General features: G+C 41.7%; 1 protein-coding gene across 1 annotated transcript in view; it reads left to right on the forward strand.

Annotated features, from left to right (window-relative positions):
- The window catches only part of ACVR2B (activin A receptor type 2B), a 97,972-nt gene extending 85,828 nt beyond the window's left edge, over positions 1 to 12,144 (forward strand). Inside the window, exons 7-12 of the mRNA XM_041408619.1 lie at positions 491 to 634; positions 1,462 to 1,610; positions 5,178 to 5,292; positions 6,932 to 7,070; positions 9,433 to 9,563; positions 11,897 to 12,144. Coding sequence (XP_041264553.1) covers positions 491 to 634; positions 1,462 to 1,610; positions 5,178 to 5,292; positions 6,932 to 7,070; positions 9,433 to 9,563; positions 11,897 to 12,091 — 873 coding nt within the window. The 3' untranslated portion in view covers positions 12,092 to 12,144. The remainder of the gene's footprint in view (positions 1 to 490; positions 635 to 1,461; positions 1,611 to 5,177; positions 5,293 to 6,931; positions 7,071 to 9,432; positions 9,564 to 11,896) is intronic.
- Positions 12,145 to 19,013: the final 6,869 nt, after the last annotated feature.

Below are 19,013 nucleotides of genomic sequence, written 5' to 3' on the forward strand. Positions count from 1 at the left end.
GCTGTCTCCTTCATTACTTTTTCACCTCCTATTTGTTGTCATACATTGCTAAAGGAGATCTGCACATCTTCTGTCCAAGCCAGCTGTGACCTACTAGTAAATATTCAATAGAGCCTAAATTAGATTTTGCAATTGCAGCAATTACACTGCAAGGCTCATCCTGGGTGCTGTATGCTCAGGCTTTTTTCTTGCAAGTATCCTTAGGAAATCTTGAAAAATATTATTTCTCAGTAAGGTTGAGTTTGGCTTCCTCTCCGTTCCCCACACATGTCCTTTAGGAACAGCTGAGGATAATTTTGGAGAGGGGAGACTGAGGACAGCAACATGTCTTTCTTCTTTAGGGAAAACAGCCTCCTTTTGAAGGGATGCATCACATCCTAACACAGGAGCATGATTTTTAGAGTAGTGTGAGCAGCTCTGACTGAACTGAAGGAGCTGTTTGCTTTAAAGGGAAGCGTGATCTTTGATGGTGCATTTCTCCCTGCTTCAGGATAAGCAATCTTGGCAGAGCGAGAGGGAGATTTTCAACACTCCTGGCATGAAGCATGAAAACCTTTTGCAATTTATCGCAGCAGAGAAAAGGGGGACAAACCTGGAGACAGAGCTCTGGCTGATCACAGCTTTCCATGACAAGGTAATGATCATTGCATGTACATTTTGGGAAGGCAGAGAGGGAATTGATTGTGATACAGAAGGATTATAATCCCTGTAATTATTCCAGTCTGGTTTTGGTGGGCCATGATTCTGTGGTAGCAAAGTGCTCCTGCCCCCCTGTTTCAAACGCCCTTCCTTTAGTTTTCAAGGCTTTCCTACACAAATAAAGGATTAATAAAAGTGGGATTTAGGAAGGGAGAGAGGCACAAAAGGCCACAGCTCACATCTGTAGTGGTCACCATCTCTTGATGTGCATAGATGAGCATCATGGGAGACAGATTTTGCAGATCCAAATGGCCCCTTGCAGATGGGCTCCGTGTTTGCTTCTGAGGCCTGGGAAACATCTCCCCCTTCATGGATTGCTTTAGTTGTAAACCATGACTAACACTTAAAACAAACGTGCAAATCTGGGGTTGAGCCAGCAGTGTTATCCCCTGGTAAATCCAAGGTCTGCTTGAGTCAATCATTGCCACAGCCAGCTGATACAATGCTCCAACTTGCATGGAAGGCTTTCCCCTTGCTGAGATTGGATGAATTGCTCTGGTTAAAGATGATTTTTTCCCTTCCTTACCTCCCTCCCCTTCCCTGGCAGATAAGTAGACATCAGGACGTCAAGGGCTGAAAACTCATGGACACTTCTGGTTTTTATTTCTTCTTTTTGCTTTCACTAGTGATTTCTCCCCACCCTGTAAAATCAAGGCTCAAATTTTTCAAGCACCCTCTAAACCATTCTCTAAACTGATGAGTTAGCACATCTATCACACAGAGGGGTCTATGATTAAGAGCTGACAATGTCCTGTTCTGCAGGGTTCTCTGACAGATTACCTGAAGGGCAACATTATCAGCTGGAATGAGCTCTGCCATGTTGCAGAAACAATGGCCCGTGGCTTGTCCTACCTTCATGAAGATGTCCCCTGGTGCAAAGGTGAAGGACACAAACCTGCCATAGCACACAGGTAAAGCCTCTTTTGTTGACACTGTCTTTGAAATGATACCGTTGAATGGAAGTTGTGCTTGTAGGAAGTAAAGGCCTTTTAACTCAGCAAATTCTGTGCTAAGACAAGAATTTTTTTCACCCACATATAAAATGGTGGGGGGCAAGTAAGTGTCTTGCCTGTGGAATAGCACAGTTGGTAGTGGCTGATGGTGAATGTCCAAAGAGTAGGGGCTTCCATCTTCCATCAACTCTTCCCTTGTGGTGGAAAGGGAATTCTGCCTGCTGCAGAACCATTCTTTGAAAGGACTTGGCTTGATAATATCATCACATTGAGATCTGTGTATTTCTATGGCTGTACCAGGAGCTGGACCCTATTTTTCCCTGATTTAGACTGATAACTCCATTGCATGTCTTCCCACAGAGCCTTTGATTATTAGATAAAAAATAGAGAAACTGTGGAAAGGCAGGGAATGGCTGCTAGTAACTTTTCCCTGTAGTTTTATAATGCCCAAATTGTGCCAAGATGCTTATGAGAGACACCACAGCAGGTGCCACCCTGCCTCTGAGACCTCCTGGCATTGCTTTAACCCCGCCTGGGTGTCAGTGCAGAGGGGACAGCGAGAAAGAAGTTGGGTGAAACCATCCTCATGCTTCAGCCCTTCTCCAAAGTCCCACACTGCGTGCCCTAGATTAAAGCATCTCTTCTGAGTGGTTTGCTCGTGGCAGGGCAGGATGGGGGAGATTTCCAGAAGGGATTTACAGGCTGTAATCCGTGGCCATACTCCCCCACCACCCAGCCCATTTCATCTAGGAGGGACATAAAACCCCACGTCCAGCTGCAGCAATTTGTACCTGATCTAGCAGGCCTGGCTTCATCTGTGGCAAGATAATCCCTGTTTTTGCAAGGATATCCCTGCTCCCAAAACAACCCACCTCCCCAAACCTGAAAGTTTTGGAGAGCTGGGGGCTTTTGAAAGAATCTGCAGCTGCCTTTGTGCTGCTCCTGGAGCTGACCCCTGTGTCCCTGACATTTGTCCCTGCAGAATAAAGGCAGTGGTTTATAGATGAAAATTCCTGAGGGTGGGGAACAGAGGAAGGCTATAGAGAGGCTTTAAAGCAACAGATCGTGCTCATTAGTGTCCCTGTCCATTTAGCAAGCGATAAAAGCTGTAGAATGCAGCATTTGTGTGAATTTAGCACATACCTAGTGGAGGAGGGGTTTCAGGGCACAAGGGATTTCCCTCGGATTACCCCACTCCTTTTAATTTTATTTTTGAAAGAAAACACTAAATGCATTTTAAATCCAGGGAGGGGGGCATGGGGGGTGTTTTTTAATGGCTTCTCACAGTGCACATGGATGGAGATGCTGGGGTTGCCAGGTGGGACTCCCCAGTCACTGCTGGGCAGGGGTTCAGCCAACTCCTCTCTGGCCCCCGGCACTACAAGGAGGATTAAGGTTATGGAATCACTTGTTGGTGCAAAAGTGCCCCCACGTGGAAGCTGCAAATAAAATCTCCAGAGTCTCAATCGAATTAACTCACCCATTACTCATAGTCTGCTTGCTCTGTATTCCCTAGTTTGAAGTACTATATGAAAAATAAAAAAAAAATTCTTCTTTTCACGCCACTTTTATTTGGCAGTGACCATTTTAGGATGGTCTAATGGATATGATGTTATGGGAAATCTACTTGGCACGGCTTGAATTAAGTCCTTCTCCCTGGATACATTTGCATTGCAGCTCAGACTTGCCAGTTCAAGGTTGTTTGTGAAAGGAAGGAAAGAAAGCATGGAAAAATAGGGAAATGTATGGAAATGGGGGGAAAAAATAGAATTGCAAAGGAAAATCCCTGCATTGTGTATCAAGGTGTAGGAGTTAACTGTTGCATGCTTGAAGGGCACTGCAGGTGAGGAGCAGCAGCACATGCTCATACAGTAATGCTGGTTTGCATCTTGTTTCACCTTGGAACCACATCGTTCAGGCAGATTGTCTGATAATTTCTGTGTGGTCCTCATCGAGCCACTGCTTTGCAAAAATCTCGTGCACAATCTGTACCATCCTGAGGGCATAATCCCCTAAAGCTGAACGAGCAAAGGCGTTTATCCATGTCATTAGATGATGGCTGTTGCCTAAGCCTGTGGGGAAACTGCTATAGCATGGAAGCAGGCAGCCTCTGGGATGACAGATAGTGGGAAATGCAGTTCTTCTGTGTAATGGAAGGGTACCAATGTTTGGGAGGCTCTGCAAAGCTGTGCTGAGTCCCTAGAGCTGATGGAGGCTGGTTTCTGCTGGGGTTCGCTGGCTGCACAGTGCCCTCCAACTTCACACCCAGTTCCCCCATCTTAATCCTCAAGCCAGAAATGCCCATCATGCTGTATTTAGCTTAGAGAGGATAAATCCTCTCTTTTGATATTTTAAGCTCAGAATCAGGGGCTGCGTGATTTTTGCTTGCAGTGCTTTGAGCTGATGCTCTGGCATCTGAGGCTGCAGGGAGCAGCCTCTTCTCTATGGTCCAGCAGTTTCTCTCTTCACAAAGAATTTTGACAGGTCTCTCTAGTGCAGAACAATTGTATCTGCCCTCATTAATTATTTTGTGCAGGCCTGCAATGTCCTGCAATCAGCAGGGTCACCGAGTGAATTGATGATAGGGAAGTTATAATGCTGAGCATACAGGACAATTGCCATCTGCTGTCTAAGGTCTGTAATTTAATTAGATTGCCAAACATTCCTTTTCAGATGAAAATGCAGGAAGCCCAGGGAACAGGGCTCGACTGGTTTGGCATCTCAGTGTGATCTTCCTCCAACCCCCACCCTTCCCACCCCCTGCAGATTTACCTGAGCTGCCCTGAAATGATCCTGCTGCAGCACAGGACTGACACAAATGTCCCCTGCAAGCACAGAGCCACCATCTCTACTGCAAATTCTTACACCTGCCTGTCAGCTGCCTGCTCTGACCCTGACAGCGTGTCTGTGTGGCCTCACCCCCTTCCCTGCTTGCTTTCCAACCCTCTGAATTCTCCAGGGAAGATCAATCCAGCAATTACAACAGAAGGCTGATAGATGACTGTGGCAGAAGTCTGTTGAAGCATGTAGTCAGGGTGGAGAGAGTCTCACCAGCATCTGCTGATTTCCAGAAAGATCTGATTTTGTAGATAGGAGCAAACATCCTTACTAGGATAAGGAGTAATGTACTCCCTTAACCTGCCTTGGTTTTGTTCTTGGGAATGAGAAGGGCCCAGAAGATGGGGGTCCAGAGCTGGTGCTTGGAGAAAGAAATGGTGCCTTATATACAGCTTGCTCTAATTAAAAGAGCCCCTTCAGGTCAGATTTTATTTTGAGATTAATTCATTGGGGAGTTTGGCTGACTCTGTGCTGGTCAGCTCAGGGCTGCTTGGTCGTGTTTTGGGGACAAGGGCAGTGAGGAGCAGCCAAGTTTGCAGCACTGGCCATGCTGGGACCCTGGGGGAGAAAGGAAGAAAGGAGCTGATTTACTGCGAGCTGCTGAGCCTATAGCCAATGTATGTGCTGCAGTGTGATTTAGACACATGCCATGATAAACCCTTCCCTTACTTCTTGCCTTGTCCATAGGGACTTCAAAAGTAAAAATGTCTTGCTGAAGAACGACTTGACAGCTGTGCTAGCTGATTTTGGACTGGCTGTACGGTTTGAACCTGGAAAACCTCCAGGGGACACTCATGGACAGGTAATCATTACCTTTAACTTTTTAAAAAGTTGGACTTGCCATAGTTTCTCTGGAGTGGGGGCTAGTTTGTGTAGATGCATTTAATTCTCTTTGAGATATGTATTTTTTCCATAAAAACTTGTGCTCATAAGACATAAATTCTGGGAGCTGCTTTAATCTGGGTGAGTGGGGAGGGTGCTCAAACTCTCTGATTGCTGTGCAGGTGAGGCTCCCCCAGCTCTGAGGTCAGGTGGCTTCCTCCTTCAGACACAGGGCTCATTGTATCTTTATTGTTTTGGTATACATATCCACAGAATCACAGAATCACAGAGGGACTCAAGGATCATCTGCTCCAACCTTTCTTGATCAAAGCAAGGCAAGACAGCCCAGCTGAACCTCAGAAGCGTTTAGTTTTGGAGCCTGCTGCACATACTGCTTCTCTAGGCCATAACACAAATATTAAAGCTCCTAAATATTAATACTGATACCACAATACTAATATTAATAATCCTAACATTATTGATTTAATTTTAGGAATTCAGCCAGGCTGGCTGTTTGGGTGACCTTTGGCACATCTGGCTGTGCACTGTGTAAACAATATGCTACAGTTTTATGGGTTCTTCATTTTCTGCCTTTGTGTTGCAGCAAGCAGCTCCTCATTCTGCTCTCATGCCAGGACAGAAGTCCATCATCCCCTCCTTGTGCCTCCAGCACTTTCTGAATTTCCAGTCTCCCTTTTTTAGCTTTATCTCAGAAGGAATGAACACTCTTCTGGGTTAGCCCTACTCAACCTTCCTCATTTTTGTCGCCTTTATTTTGACTTTTCCAGTATTTTGCACATCTTTCCATATCCTGGCTTCACTCTGTCCCTACTGCCTCAGATAACAGAAAGAAGAGATGAGAATTTCCTTAAAGGAAATTATTAAAAGTCTTTCAATTCTCAAGAAAGCTGCTTTTTCCCTTGCTGTCCTGTCTACCCTCCTACATTATGAGCCATACTAAACATAACAATGGAGGCACTATTATAATGCCTATTCCATCAAAACACGAGCAGATCTTTTCTAAACCATGGCAAGTCAGGGCTCATGTTTTACTATTCTGTGGATACAGGAGACTTGTTTTATCTAGGGCTGTCAAAACAACACCTTTTCCTACCGTTTCAGGATATATAATTTTTTTCTCTTTTCTGTTTTTTTGGTTCTGTTTTTGTTTATCTGGGGGGCTGTTTGTTTGGGTTTGGAGTTTTTTGTTGAGGGGTTTTTTTGAGTGAAAGAGGATTGAACTTTCAACAACTGAGATAACCAAGCCAGACTTGACCTCAAGGTGTTCTGTGTGTCTCCAAAGACAGCATTTCCCCATGCAGGGTGTGCTGCCAGAGCAACATGCAGCGGGATGCAGACCTGCAGTGGGCACTGAATGAGTATCACACACGTAGCCTTGCACTTTGGCTTCCTCCTTTGTGTTGCTTATCTGGACTGGAGTGATCTTAATGAGAATCAGTGTCAGAAGAAACAGCTCCCCTTTGCTTGTTTTTCGAGCAAGGTGCACCTTTAGCAGCAGTGGCCTCCAGGCTAATGAGACCAGCTGTCACTCACCTCCAGAGTGCAGAGGCTGAGGGGCCCAAATGCAATGTAACTTAAGCTGTGTTTTTTCTCTGTAGGTGGGAACAAGGAGGTACATGGCTCCTGAAGTGTTGGAGGGAGCAATCAACTTCCAACGAGACGCCTTCCTGAGAATAGACATGTATGCAATGGGACTGGTGCTGTGGGAGCTAGTCTCCAGATGTAGAGCAGTTGATGGTAAGAATAAAGACCTCTTCCCTAGGGAGGGTTCTGTTTCAGTGTGGTTCAGTTGGCCAGAGAATGGATCTGTCTCTGTTTAAAAAAAAAAAAAAAATCAATGGCATATTTTTATTAAAAGCAGCTAACCTGTTTTTCCTTTGTTTTTTAACATAAGGTGTTACTCTCTGTATATAACAACGTTTGTAAGTGCTCAAGCCTCAAAGTACTTTTTACTGTGTTGGTTACCTTGCCAATTGCTGAGAATTCAGAGGGAGAAGGTGATTTCTACAGGATGGGTGTCCTTTACTCCTGAGCCTGCCCTGTGCTGCTCTCAGTGGCACTCTCCATTTCTGCTGTGACCAGGGCATGCCTTGGGCTCCTGAGAAGAGCCACACAGCCAGCTTGGCTGTCACCTGGCTTATACGGGCAGGGGAGTAGCCTGAATGGAAAGCACCTTAGTGAAATAGCAGGAACACAGGGCTGGAAGGATCTTCTTGGGTCAGCAAGCCCATTTCCCTGCTATCATAAGTCATTAGTTGTTGATCTTTTGCTGATCAAGCCCTCTCTCAGCAGTGCATTTGGTTTGTTTCTTCATTTACAGCTTTGGAGGATCTCACTTTCTCCTGAAGGATCTAAAAGTATGAACTTCATGGTGTCTCCTTTCTCCTTTTTTAAATCTAAAAATGATGCTGTAAAGTGGGCCATATTTTCTGTCCAATCAGCACATCTGTCCTTTATTGACCTTTGACATTTGCAGGACAGGAAAGCAGTTACAACATTGTACTAGCTCCAAGGTTTCCTCTTCCAACTTTTTTCTTCTTGTATAGATATGGGTGCTTTGAACTGAAAATCAAGTTTGAAAGTTTGAAATCACGTTTGTAAAACAACAGCACCTCACCTAGACTTGAAATGTTTTTGTTAGCCTTACAGTAGGACTGAGGAGCATGATTATAATTAAAATGCCTCCCTTAAGTGTGTGGTAACAGAATGTTACACAGAAGGTTACATCTTCAGAAATGTACAGTCTAACGAGGTAAAATGCTGGAGGAGCAGGGAGCTGGGAGCACAGTAGGGAAAAACAGTGGTACACAGATCATTCATGTAGGAATTGCCCTTCTCTGTTGAGGTGTCCCAAATATCCACTTTCATTTTTCCTGTCATGTTTGTGATCCCCTGCCAATTGAGGCAGCTGAGATACTCCAGGTGCCATACTCAGCACCACTGAGTCAGAGGGAAGGCTTCCTTTGGGATGACAGGGAGTTACACTGAGCCTCATCTGCACTTCAGCTCAGAAGTGATGTTGTGTAAACAGCACATTTAGCTTCCAGATCACCAGTGCAGCTCTTCGCAGCCTGGGTTCCTCTTGGAGGAAAAGGAAAGTCATAAATGACCCTGATTGGAGCAAGTGTTTCAGTTTGTTTTAGTGACTGCCACTGAGTAAACAAGAATAATGAAAAGCCATTTTAGTGATTTCATTCTTTAGAGTAAACATTGTGCTGTTGATGTCACAATTCATGACCAGATGAAGTGGTCAGCTCTTTTATTTTAGTCTGGAAAGACCCTTTTGAGGTATCTCTGCTCTGAAAAGAGGTCATTTTTTGCTACTGAGAAACTGTAAGTGGTGCCATGGAGCACCCTGAGAAGCCCATCAGTTAAGCTGGGCTGCTCTTTCTGGGAGAGCATCTACGCATTGCCAAAAGCCACATGATGTTTCAGTAAGCAGAAGTTACTGCTATCATCCAGCAGCTGCACTGATACTCATAACAGTTGTCTCATTCCTGTGGCCCTGGGCAGTTCACAGCCATAACTGGTATAAGTAAAGCATTCAGAAATCATTTTACACTTTGGAGCCAGTACTTTGGGACAAGTGCATCTGGCTCCAGTGTGTCAGGGCTGACTCAAACCTATGAACAAACCAGATCACAAAGCAAGAAAATATAAGTGTTGTATATGCTTGACCTTGTTAGTCAGTGCTAAAATGAAATTATGCTCATGCTGAAATCTTTCTCTAGGTTATTGTGTCCTGAATTGCTGTGTTAAAATGTGGGGAGGATGAGTTGATCTGCTCTTTATATTAAAATAAATCATGGATTACCTGGCAAATTTCCTCAAGGAAATGGTGGGATCTGGAGGCCTGGCTGAGGGTTCGGATTTGTAACTCAGCGAGGTGGAAAATGCACAGCCAGACAAGCAGCAGGGACAGCAAAGACCATTGTGCAGGAGGAATGTAAATCACATTTGTCTGCAGTGACATGTGAACGTCAGGCTTTGTTGCAGTGGGTTAAGGCTGCTCCAGAGCTGCAGCTCACTCATGCATGGGGACACTGTAGCTCTGCAGAGGCCATTCCTTCCCTAACCTGATTCTCTGTGTGCACTGTAGGTCCAGTGGATGAATACATGCTGCCTTTTGAAGAAGAAATAGGTCAGCACCCATCCCTTGAGGACCTGCAAGAAGTGGTGGTTCACAAGAAGATGCGCCCCGTGTTCAAGGATCACTGGCTAAAACATCCCGTACGTCCCTCCTGGTTAACAGTGGAAAATATTTTCCTGTGTGATGGGAATGAGGGATGTGGTTATGCATTCCCAGTGTTAGCCAGAGTCAGCTCTGGGCAACGAGGGGTTGCTCAACACCTTTGTGTTCCCTTTTCTTTTTATCTCCTGTTTTTAGAGACTAAACAAGCTGAATAATCAGCTAGTGCTGAATGTGGAGCGTGTGGTGCTTTAGTAGGACTCCTTTAATATGGTAAAAGAATGGAAAATAAAGTCCTTTCATTAAGAAAAAGAAAACCGTCCATACCATTGGAGACAAACTCCTCACAAGCCAGATACCATGCAAGACTTGGAGCAGTTTATGGAGGAAAAATTAATTAGATGTGAAAGTGAGCAGACAATGAAGCAAAATGCAGTGTGGGTTTCCCAGAGGTAGTTCATTTCAGGCTCACGTTTTTAATAAAAGAGCTGATTTTTCTTAGATCAGGAAGATAAGAGATGATGACATCTCACTGGGCTTCAGTAAGAAGTCAAATGCCTCTATTTTGCCCAAACTGCTACAGATTTTGCTAGACTCAGGGGCACTAACTCATTTCCTAGAAGTTAGGTAGGGCTGTGAATTGTACAAAAAGATGAGTACACCACTTCAAATGAGGGCTCAAATAAGAGCTGCATTCTTCAAGCACTGTTGAATTCAGGTTTTTTGGGGATATCAAGAGAAATGATTGCAAACAAAGCAAATGGTTTCATAGTAACTGATACAGTGCTGCCAGCTCTCACAGTTTCATCATGGGAATCTTAATACATATTGTCTTTTAAAGCTTCAACTGCTGAATCTTGGGATTTATTTTGATATTAAAAAAAGCACTTTTGGGGCGGAATGCGACCAAGCCTTAGAAAGCAGATGCTTAAAAAGAACCATGAAAACACATATTTAAAGAACCATGAAAACACATATTTAAAGTAATTTTTGGAGCTTATCTCATGGTAATTGGCATACTGTGGAAAAAATACTTGTAAGGGTTTTTTAGAGCATTGGCTCTGTTGAGTGGATCTCTCCACCCACTGACAAGGTGGTGCTCATGATGCCTTAAAGATATAGAAATAAAACAACAGACTTTTGAGACAATATTAGCATAGGAGGTAATATAAAAACTGGTCTTTGATTGGAGGCCTCCAGGGGCAGATGTGGAAAAGTGCCCACCCCACATAAGGCGAATACAGCTTTATAAGTTTAGCTGATTAGCATAATTAACAAGAATCCCCAGTTAGAAACACAGGTGATGAGGTAATTCCCTCTCTTGGTTCAACCTCTTCTGGAGCCCCCCATTGGTAATAGCTGTACTCTATTTATGAGAAAGTGTCTTGGGAGGGTTGCTCATCCTTGGTTCCCAAGAAAACACAAGGTAGGATAGGAACATTTGGAATGTGTTTTGTCTTTCTGCATATCAGGGTAGGAAAAGTGCTGGAGCTAGCTAGGAGTTATATAATTATACAGCAACAGTCTACAGAGCTACGAACATGTATGAAGGAAATACATAAGCAAAAATCACTTTGGCATCCTGAAGGTTGTGAGTTTGATCCTCACATGGGGCACCACTAATGCTGATTTTTTTTGTTTTTTCTTTGTTAAGGTTGGGATTAAATTGTGGGATGATATTTTTTGTTTGGATTCAGATGTTTATTGGTTTTTATTTATATTATATTTTCATAAGTTGTGAGTTTTATAGTATTTTACCAATAAGGTAAAAAATGGAGTTGTATTTCTTTTTTTATGAGGTTTTTTAAGGGTAAACTGTTTAATTAAGAAATTATACTTAAATTATTTTTATTTTTAACTTAATAACTAACTACTTGGATTTTGTAATGTGGATTTTTTAATTTAATTCCACAATATTACTTAAACTTATGAAGAAGAAGGTGAAAAAGGTAAAGAAGAAGGACTAGTTTCTGTTTTAAGACTTCTATTTTGTTTTATATGTATTATTATATTTTTAATACTTTAAACTTTTCATTATGTGACATTACACATTTTTATTTAAATTATACACTTATAATCTTAGTTCTATCATTTAATTTGGATGTTTTTTTCTATGGCTGTAGGCTAAATGCAGTGTTTTCTTGGGGGGTTAGCATTTATTAGTCTTTCTGAGAGAACATCTACACATTGCCAAAAGCCAAATGATGTTTCAATAAGCAGAAGTTACTGCTATCATCCAGCACCTGCACTGATACTCACGACAGTCGTTACGTTAGTCTAGAAAGTTTGAAATTGTCAGTGTTTAGGGTTCTAGCAGCCTCCCCCAGGGCAGGTGACGTTGCTGAAGGTGTTTTCTCGCCGTTGCTGTCCGCAGGGCCTGGCGCAGCTCTGCGTGACCATCGAAGAGTGCTGGGACCACGACGCGGAGGCGCGGCTCTCGGCCGGCTGCGTCGAGGAGCGCATCGCGCAGATCCGCAAATCCGTCAACGGCACTACCTCGGACTGCCTCGTCTCCATCGTGACGTCCGTCACCAACGTGGACTTGCCACCCAAAGAGTCTAGTATCTGAGTCCTGGGTCCTGGTTCACTTTTGTCTTTCCAGACTCAGCGGATTTAAAACAAACAAACAAACAAAAAAAAAAACACAACAAGGAAAAGAGTTTAAAGAAAAAAAAAAAAGTACAAAAAAAATTACACAAAAATTCAACAAACCCATGAATGCAGCTGCTATTTTATCTTGACTTTTTATTATTATTGTTATTATTATTATTATTATTTTTTTGGATTGGATCAATTTTACCAGCACATTGCTCTACTGTATTAAAAAAAATGGACATTTCAGCAAGCATTCAGGTGCCGACTAATGAATGCAGAAAAGGTGCAGGTACCTCAGAACCTCAACAAACTCACTTCAGTTGTTTTTATTTTATTCGGTTTTCTGGGTTTCTCTTTATCAGTTTGTCTTCTGTGCGGAGCATCTGTGACATAAAGCTTACGTGACATAAAGGAAAACCACCTACCACCTTCGAAAACGCAATGCTGCAAACTGTGGAGGAAACTTAAGACTGTTATGTAAAGAATACACCTTCCTCAAAAGCATTTTTTCCCCATGTTGGTTTTGGGTTCAGTTCCTTTTTTTTTTTTTTTATTTTCTTTTGGAAGTGAGCTTCAGAAAAAAACAGCAGATGTGTCTTTTACGGATCTAACGGGTGTCATTGTAACATGGGAAAACAAAAAGTAACTGGGCAGAGAATGTTAATTCTTGATGGTATAATTGAAGGGGGGAGCGTAGAATAGGGGTGGGGAGAGTGACGTTGGACTTGGCAGCATTCGGGGAAACATCATTTGCTATGGAGCTACTTCTCAGGTAACCATTAGAGGAGGGGAAGGACATTTCTGGGCAGAGTATTTACAGCTGCAGCGTATGGAGAAAGCAGAGTCAAAGAGGCTGTGGTTGGAAGACAGGCACTTGTTTCTTCCTCCAGAGTCTGGGGTTGGGCAGTAAAAGAGCAAAGCAGGACTATAACTTTTATTTTTCAATTCCAGGTAGTAGCAGGAAGGATGCTTTCAGTGTCATCAGGACAGGTGGGGAAGTGTGATTTCACAAGCACTTTGGTGAAGTACTGGAAGATGAGAAAATCTTTGCATCTCATTTTAAGTGTGAGTCAGCTGAGAGAATTTGGCCTTGGGTTGATTATCTTTCAGCCCAAGCTAATGGTGCAGATGGTGGAAAGAGGAAAAGGGTGAAAACTGGTTATATGAATTTTTTTTTCTTTATTAATTTGGGACTGGGGGAGTGAATGGTGGCAGCTGGCTCCTGTAGCATCTGAGAAGCCTGAGAGCTGCCTGGCTGCAGGGAGCTGAGGCAGCTCAGCAGCAGCAGTGATCCCCACAGCACCTCTCCCACTGGTTTCTTTGACACTGCTTTCTCCTTACTCTGTGATGAAACTCTTTTGTCTTAAAGTGGTGCATATTTGAAAATACCGTTACTCTTATTATGCCATAAACTCGCTCTAGTCAGTGAATGTTCCTAATGCTGCTGATTCAACATTGAAAATATTTTTTTAATTTGCAAAACATGCAATGTTTAAAAAAAGAAAAAACTTTAAAAAAAAAACAAAAAAAAAAACCAAACACAAAACATACACACACACGTTACGTGGCTTCCGAGGTTTAAACTGAAAAAAAATTAAAAACTTCATGACCACAGACCACCTCAAACCAGAAATACCTCAGAATTTTCTACTTGTATGAGTTTTATTATATATTTTGTTAGTTGTGTTGTCTTGTAGTAAGTATATTTTAATGTAAGTTGGCTTTTATGACAAGGGAGTTTTAAAAAAATTAAAAAAAGAAAAAAAGTTCCAAAATCTTTTAGGAAGTGCTACCATTTTTTTTTTTCGTTGTTGTTTTGTTTAATAAAGCACCATTGTAAATAACTGTATACAGTTGTGGAATAACTGCCTATATAAGGTACCTGGGCATTATTCACTATTATTTGTGAAGGCTGTTTCCATTCTGTGTTGTTTTTGTTTTTGTTTTTTTTATTTTTTTTTTTTGGTCTGTTTTAGTGAAAGGACAGTACATCTTTTTTTTTTTTTTTTTTAATTTCTTTTTCTTTTTTTACTTTGAATATAACATGATTGCTGTGTCTTGCTAGACTGACAAAGTTATGTCCATTGGATGGCCAGATCTTCTAAATTTTTCTTTGTGTTAAGCCAAAATGCAGTCCTAAACTAATCACCCTCTAATGGAAATGTAAAAAGTCTGTATTATATCTGAATGAATTGGACTTCTCTCCACTGCCAAATTATCAGTGTGCACCCTTGCACAGATATAATTTATTAAGCAAATGAAACTGCTAATTGGAGAAAATATTAAAAAAAATTTGAAATATATTTCTTGAAAAGTATAGCTTTAAAACCTAGAGGTCACAAATGAGGACATGGTCCTTTATCTTGAAGAGACATTAAGAGAATTGCCTTAATTTGTCTATCTGAATAAAGTCTTAACCTATTCTTTCAAGTTACTGAATGTATATTGCATATTAGTATGTACACACATGTAACTGTGTTTCCGTGTGTAGGTTTGAAAGTTTCTGTTTCTTGATGTGCTTCTGTTGAGAAAACCTTGACAAAACCAGACAGAATGACCATTTTGACCCAGCCAATGTCCCCGGCGGCCATTGGCACCCTTGGGCCTGATGCTGCAACATACCTATGCTTAGCATTGAGGGTGTAGGTAGCTCTTCTGGTGTCATGACATTAGGCACTCACTTAACGTTAAGTGTGGTTGTAAATGTTTGCAGGATCAGTATTTTTCATGTTTGATACATTTCTGCACTGAGATTTATATGAAAATGTGACTATGTCTTAGAAGTGAAGTGATGTAAGGGTTGGGGTGGAGCGTAGAGCAGTTAAGACTGAGTGAATACTTGTTTCGAGGTGGGCTCGCTCCCTTTCCCCAGGGAATGGGAGCCAGTTCCTATTGCTGCAGAAAGAAAAAAGCTGTACTGTCTTTTAACTGTTAATATCTGTTTGCTCTTCTGGATTTTTTTCCTTCAGCATTACGTATTACAGCTAAAACAGGCTCATTACAGCAGTTGCTTTTTTATCCTGATTTCTTTAAGAAGCTTTAAAGTATTTATTGAAAGTGCCATATTATTTTAATAGCCTATTAAACAGTGTCTGAAATCTTCTCTTTTGAGAAAGCATAAACACAAATTCTCACATGTAGCTTATCTTACTGCGGGGAACTGCACGACCGTACAAACCTTGACCGAATGTTGATTGTAAAGTGTTACATCTTCCTGGTGTAATGGTTCCTTATAGATCATCTTGTCAACAGGATTCAGAAACTGACTGGAAAAAGAATTTTCAAATTGGGTGAGTGCTGGGTAACAAGTTTTATATGTATGTAGGTACGTGTGTCTTGCTATTGCAGCATAGAAGGAAATCCTGAACTTTTATTGTGTACCAATTTGGATAAAGCTGTTTTTTAAACTGGTATTTATTTATTTTATTAACAAAGGCAAGCTCTGATTAACTTGTTGGTCTTCCAACAGTTGAGCTGTTAAGCAAGTAGTTTCCTCACCTCTAATCCGCTTGAACTCTTATTGACAACATGATTTTGGTTCTGTTTGGTGCTGCAGAGGCTTTTTCCAAGTCAGGAATTGGGCCCATCCATAGGTGTAGCTGTCATAAGCAACTGTAGCTCTTTTCCTTTTAACACTCCCTTGAACAAGACGGTGACAACACCTTTTATGTTACTTTCCAAGTGCTGAATTTCACTTCCCATTCAGACTGGAGGAAGCAGTTCTTCAAAAATTAGGTTGCAGAATTTTATTGGTCACCTCCCTCCCTCATATGGAAGTTCTTAGGTGAATACTAGCACTGAATATCCTGAGTAAAAATTCTCCTTGACTTTAGGAGCCAGGATTCCCCATCTCTCTGGTGGAACTCCCTTTAATGAATTTATTGCACTGGCTGGGTTGGTTTCCTAGGTGCAGAAAATTTGGCTTCACATTTTTCAACTGGAAATACCACAGGAACTAAAACTGGGGTGTTTTTTTGAGATGGTAGAGCTGATGAAATTGCATTAATACAGCAAGGCTGGAAATTATGTATGGCTTATATTGAAATACACGTGCATATTACAAGAGATGGCTATAAACCAGCCTAACCATCAGTTAAGTAGTTCCAGGCCTATTCATTATAATTAAGGATTTTAGCTGGTCCTGATCATTAAGAAATCTCTATTTAAGACAAAACTAAGCCACTTTTTATTCTGCTGAAATTCTCCTACAGAATATTTTTTATGTGCTAGACAGTTACACCTATGGAAGTGCAGAGGTCTTTGTTTTGAAGAGAAGGTCTGTGAGTGCCCCCCCAGTAACTCCCCTGCATTTTCCTTGGGTCTCCTGACTCCCTGCTGTTCCCATTTGAAGTCAGTGGTTTCAGTGGAAGCAGATATTTCCAGGCTGGTTGGGTCAGGCTTGGCCGTTAGGAATCCTGATCCCCCTTAACATCGCAGCACTGAAACATTTTATTCCTCTTGTACGACTTTCTAGGCAGAGTGTCAGAGCTTGTCCTGTTTTGCAGGGAAAAGGTCTGGTTTCACTTGGCATGGAAGGAGCTCGTACTGCAGAGGAAGGTGCTGGGTGATAAGGTGTGACAGTGCTGTTGTTGCAGTCCTCTTCAAGACACACTCCGCTTGGGAAGTTGCTAAGCAGGAAGTGTCCCATAAACTTTTGTCACTTTTACATACAGGATATTGTTTGGTAACATTGTAAATAAAATAGACTATATAATAGAGGAAAATAAGGACATTTTGACTTTTTTACTTTTGGAAAAATATATATATATATTTTAGTTACATATACAAACAAAAATTCTACATTGTGTGAGAATTCTTTTATACCACAAATTATTTTTGTAATGTCTAATATGTTTCTGCAGGGAAAAGGGAGAAAGGTCTGTGTATGCACAGCAAATAAATAAAGAAATATATATATAATGTTTAAATTAAGTGTGCACTACATCAAAGTCTAGAGGATAGAACAAGTGTAGTCTGAAAACAGTTTGAGGAGCAAGTTTGGATGTACTTGGACATGCTTTGAGGACAGCACTGAGTATATGTTCAGGTTATCTTGCATGTCACATCCCTTCTGCTAAAGATGCTTATTGCTTTTCTATGGCCATCTTCAGTTAAGCCAGGAGGAGTTTTTTCACGTGTTCATGCGAGTAGCCGTGTGTGGGCAGTGTGTCTTTTGGCATATGCTGTGGTGCTGCAGTGAGTTTGAAGTCAGGGTGTTAAGAACTTCCCAAGGCCAAATAGCCGGGCTGGTGTCGCTCGCTGCCGTATCCGCTCATAGCAGCTGTGTCTGCTGCACTGACAATATGATCTGTAAGGAGCTGTTGCCAGTGGAATCCTGATAAAACCAGTTCCTAGAAATTCCTTCTCTCTGGAGTGACACAACTAATCAGGCTTCACCAGAACACACAGCTATGTGCTCTGTGCTCCCAAAATCAGATTTAATAGTCTGTGTCAGAGGCACTAAAGAAAAGGAGCATTGTCATGTCCGAAGTCTTACTAAGAGCTTCTCAAGTCTGTGTAAGCAATCCAAGGTATTCTAAAAGTCTTAAAGAAAATAAAATGGGGGGGGGAAGGGGGGGGTGTAACCTAATTTTCCATTGGACTTAAAATTCACTCCAGTCTTTTTAGTCCTCTCAACCACAATAGCACAGTGTCAGTGGGGGAGAGGTACTGAAAAAAGCTTTAAACCAAACAACACATGGCACTGCCTTGGAGCTGGTTTGACAGTGTACCTTTTGCAATTAGTGCTCACTAATTCAGGCAGGCTCCTGCAGTTACCAGGTCCCTCAGCTGTGTTCTGGTGAAGTCCTAGCCCTGTGGAAACCAGGAGAGGAGTTTCCATCCAACCCTGTGTGACCACGAGTGTGTGTGTGTGTGTGTTCCTGGAACACTTTCAAACACACCTGGTCCCTTGTGTACATGGGACTTCCTTTTTCATGACTCGTTTTAGGGTGACACTCAGTTCCCTGACTGAAGTAGTAGCCCATGGAATAAGCAGCAATGCTTTTTGTCAGGACACTTCCACAGAAAGAGATCATACTTGTGTTATGTCCATCCAGCTGTTCTGAAATGTAATGCTATTCTGTTGTGCCTTTATTTTTCCATGTAAAAGCAACTGCTGTAAGCTTTCTTTTTCTTTTACTAGTTTAATTTTTTTTTATCTCTGTCTGAAAAAAAACCCACTTTTCATTGCCCAGCTGTCATTTCTGGATGCAGTCTGTGATCCAGGTATTTCAAGAACCAATTACCTCAAACCTCATGTTAAACAGTGTTGCTATCTGGATTCTCCTTGATACCACAATATTGTAACATACACAAACAGGAACCTTGCTCTATATGGGTGTTTATATATATGTATCATATACATGTATACATGTATATATATGATATATATATGTAAATGGAAAGTCATCCCCAAGGACTGAAGGAAAAAAGCAAAACTTATTTTGTATTCCAATATTGAAAGAAAAAGGGCTTTTCTGAAGCTCTATAATGGCATTGTGCTGGATATCTACAAAGAAAAAGTGTTTTCTGAAAAGTGCTTCCTTTATTAACCTTTTATTTCAGTATTTTAATGGGGCAGATGATGTGAATAAAACACCGCTTCTGCAATTTTGGCCCATTTTGAAGCAGAAGCCTCTTAGTCTTTCCAGTTGTTAAAATAAACAAAAACTCAGTTTATAACATTCCAATAAGGTTGGTATTGCAAACCTCAGACATATTCTAGGAAAATTCCATAGCTTCTGTTTTTGTGACAAGGAAGGCCATACTTCATTCAATTTTCCAGTGTTTTGAGGAACTGAAGTTTAACAAGTAACCATCCTAGTCAATTAAAATCCTAATTCAGTAGTCAATGGCATCTCTGCATTGCCACGTTTGTTAAAACACCAAAATAA

This window comes from Onychostruthus taczanowskii, unplaced genomic scaffold (genome assembly GCF_017590055.1).
Source record: "Onychostruthus taczanowskii isolate IOZ18803 unplaced genomic scaffold, ASM1759005v1 scaffold3, whole genome shotgun sequence".
In the NCBI taxonomy this organism is placed as follows: Eukaryota; Metazoa; Chordata; class Aves; order Passeriformes; family Passeridae; genus Onychostruthus; species Onychostruthus taczanowskii.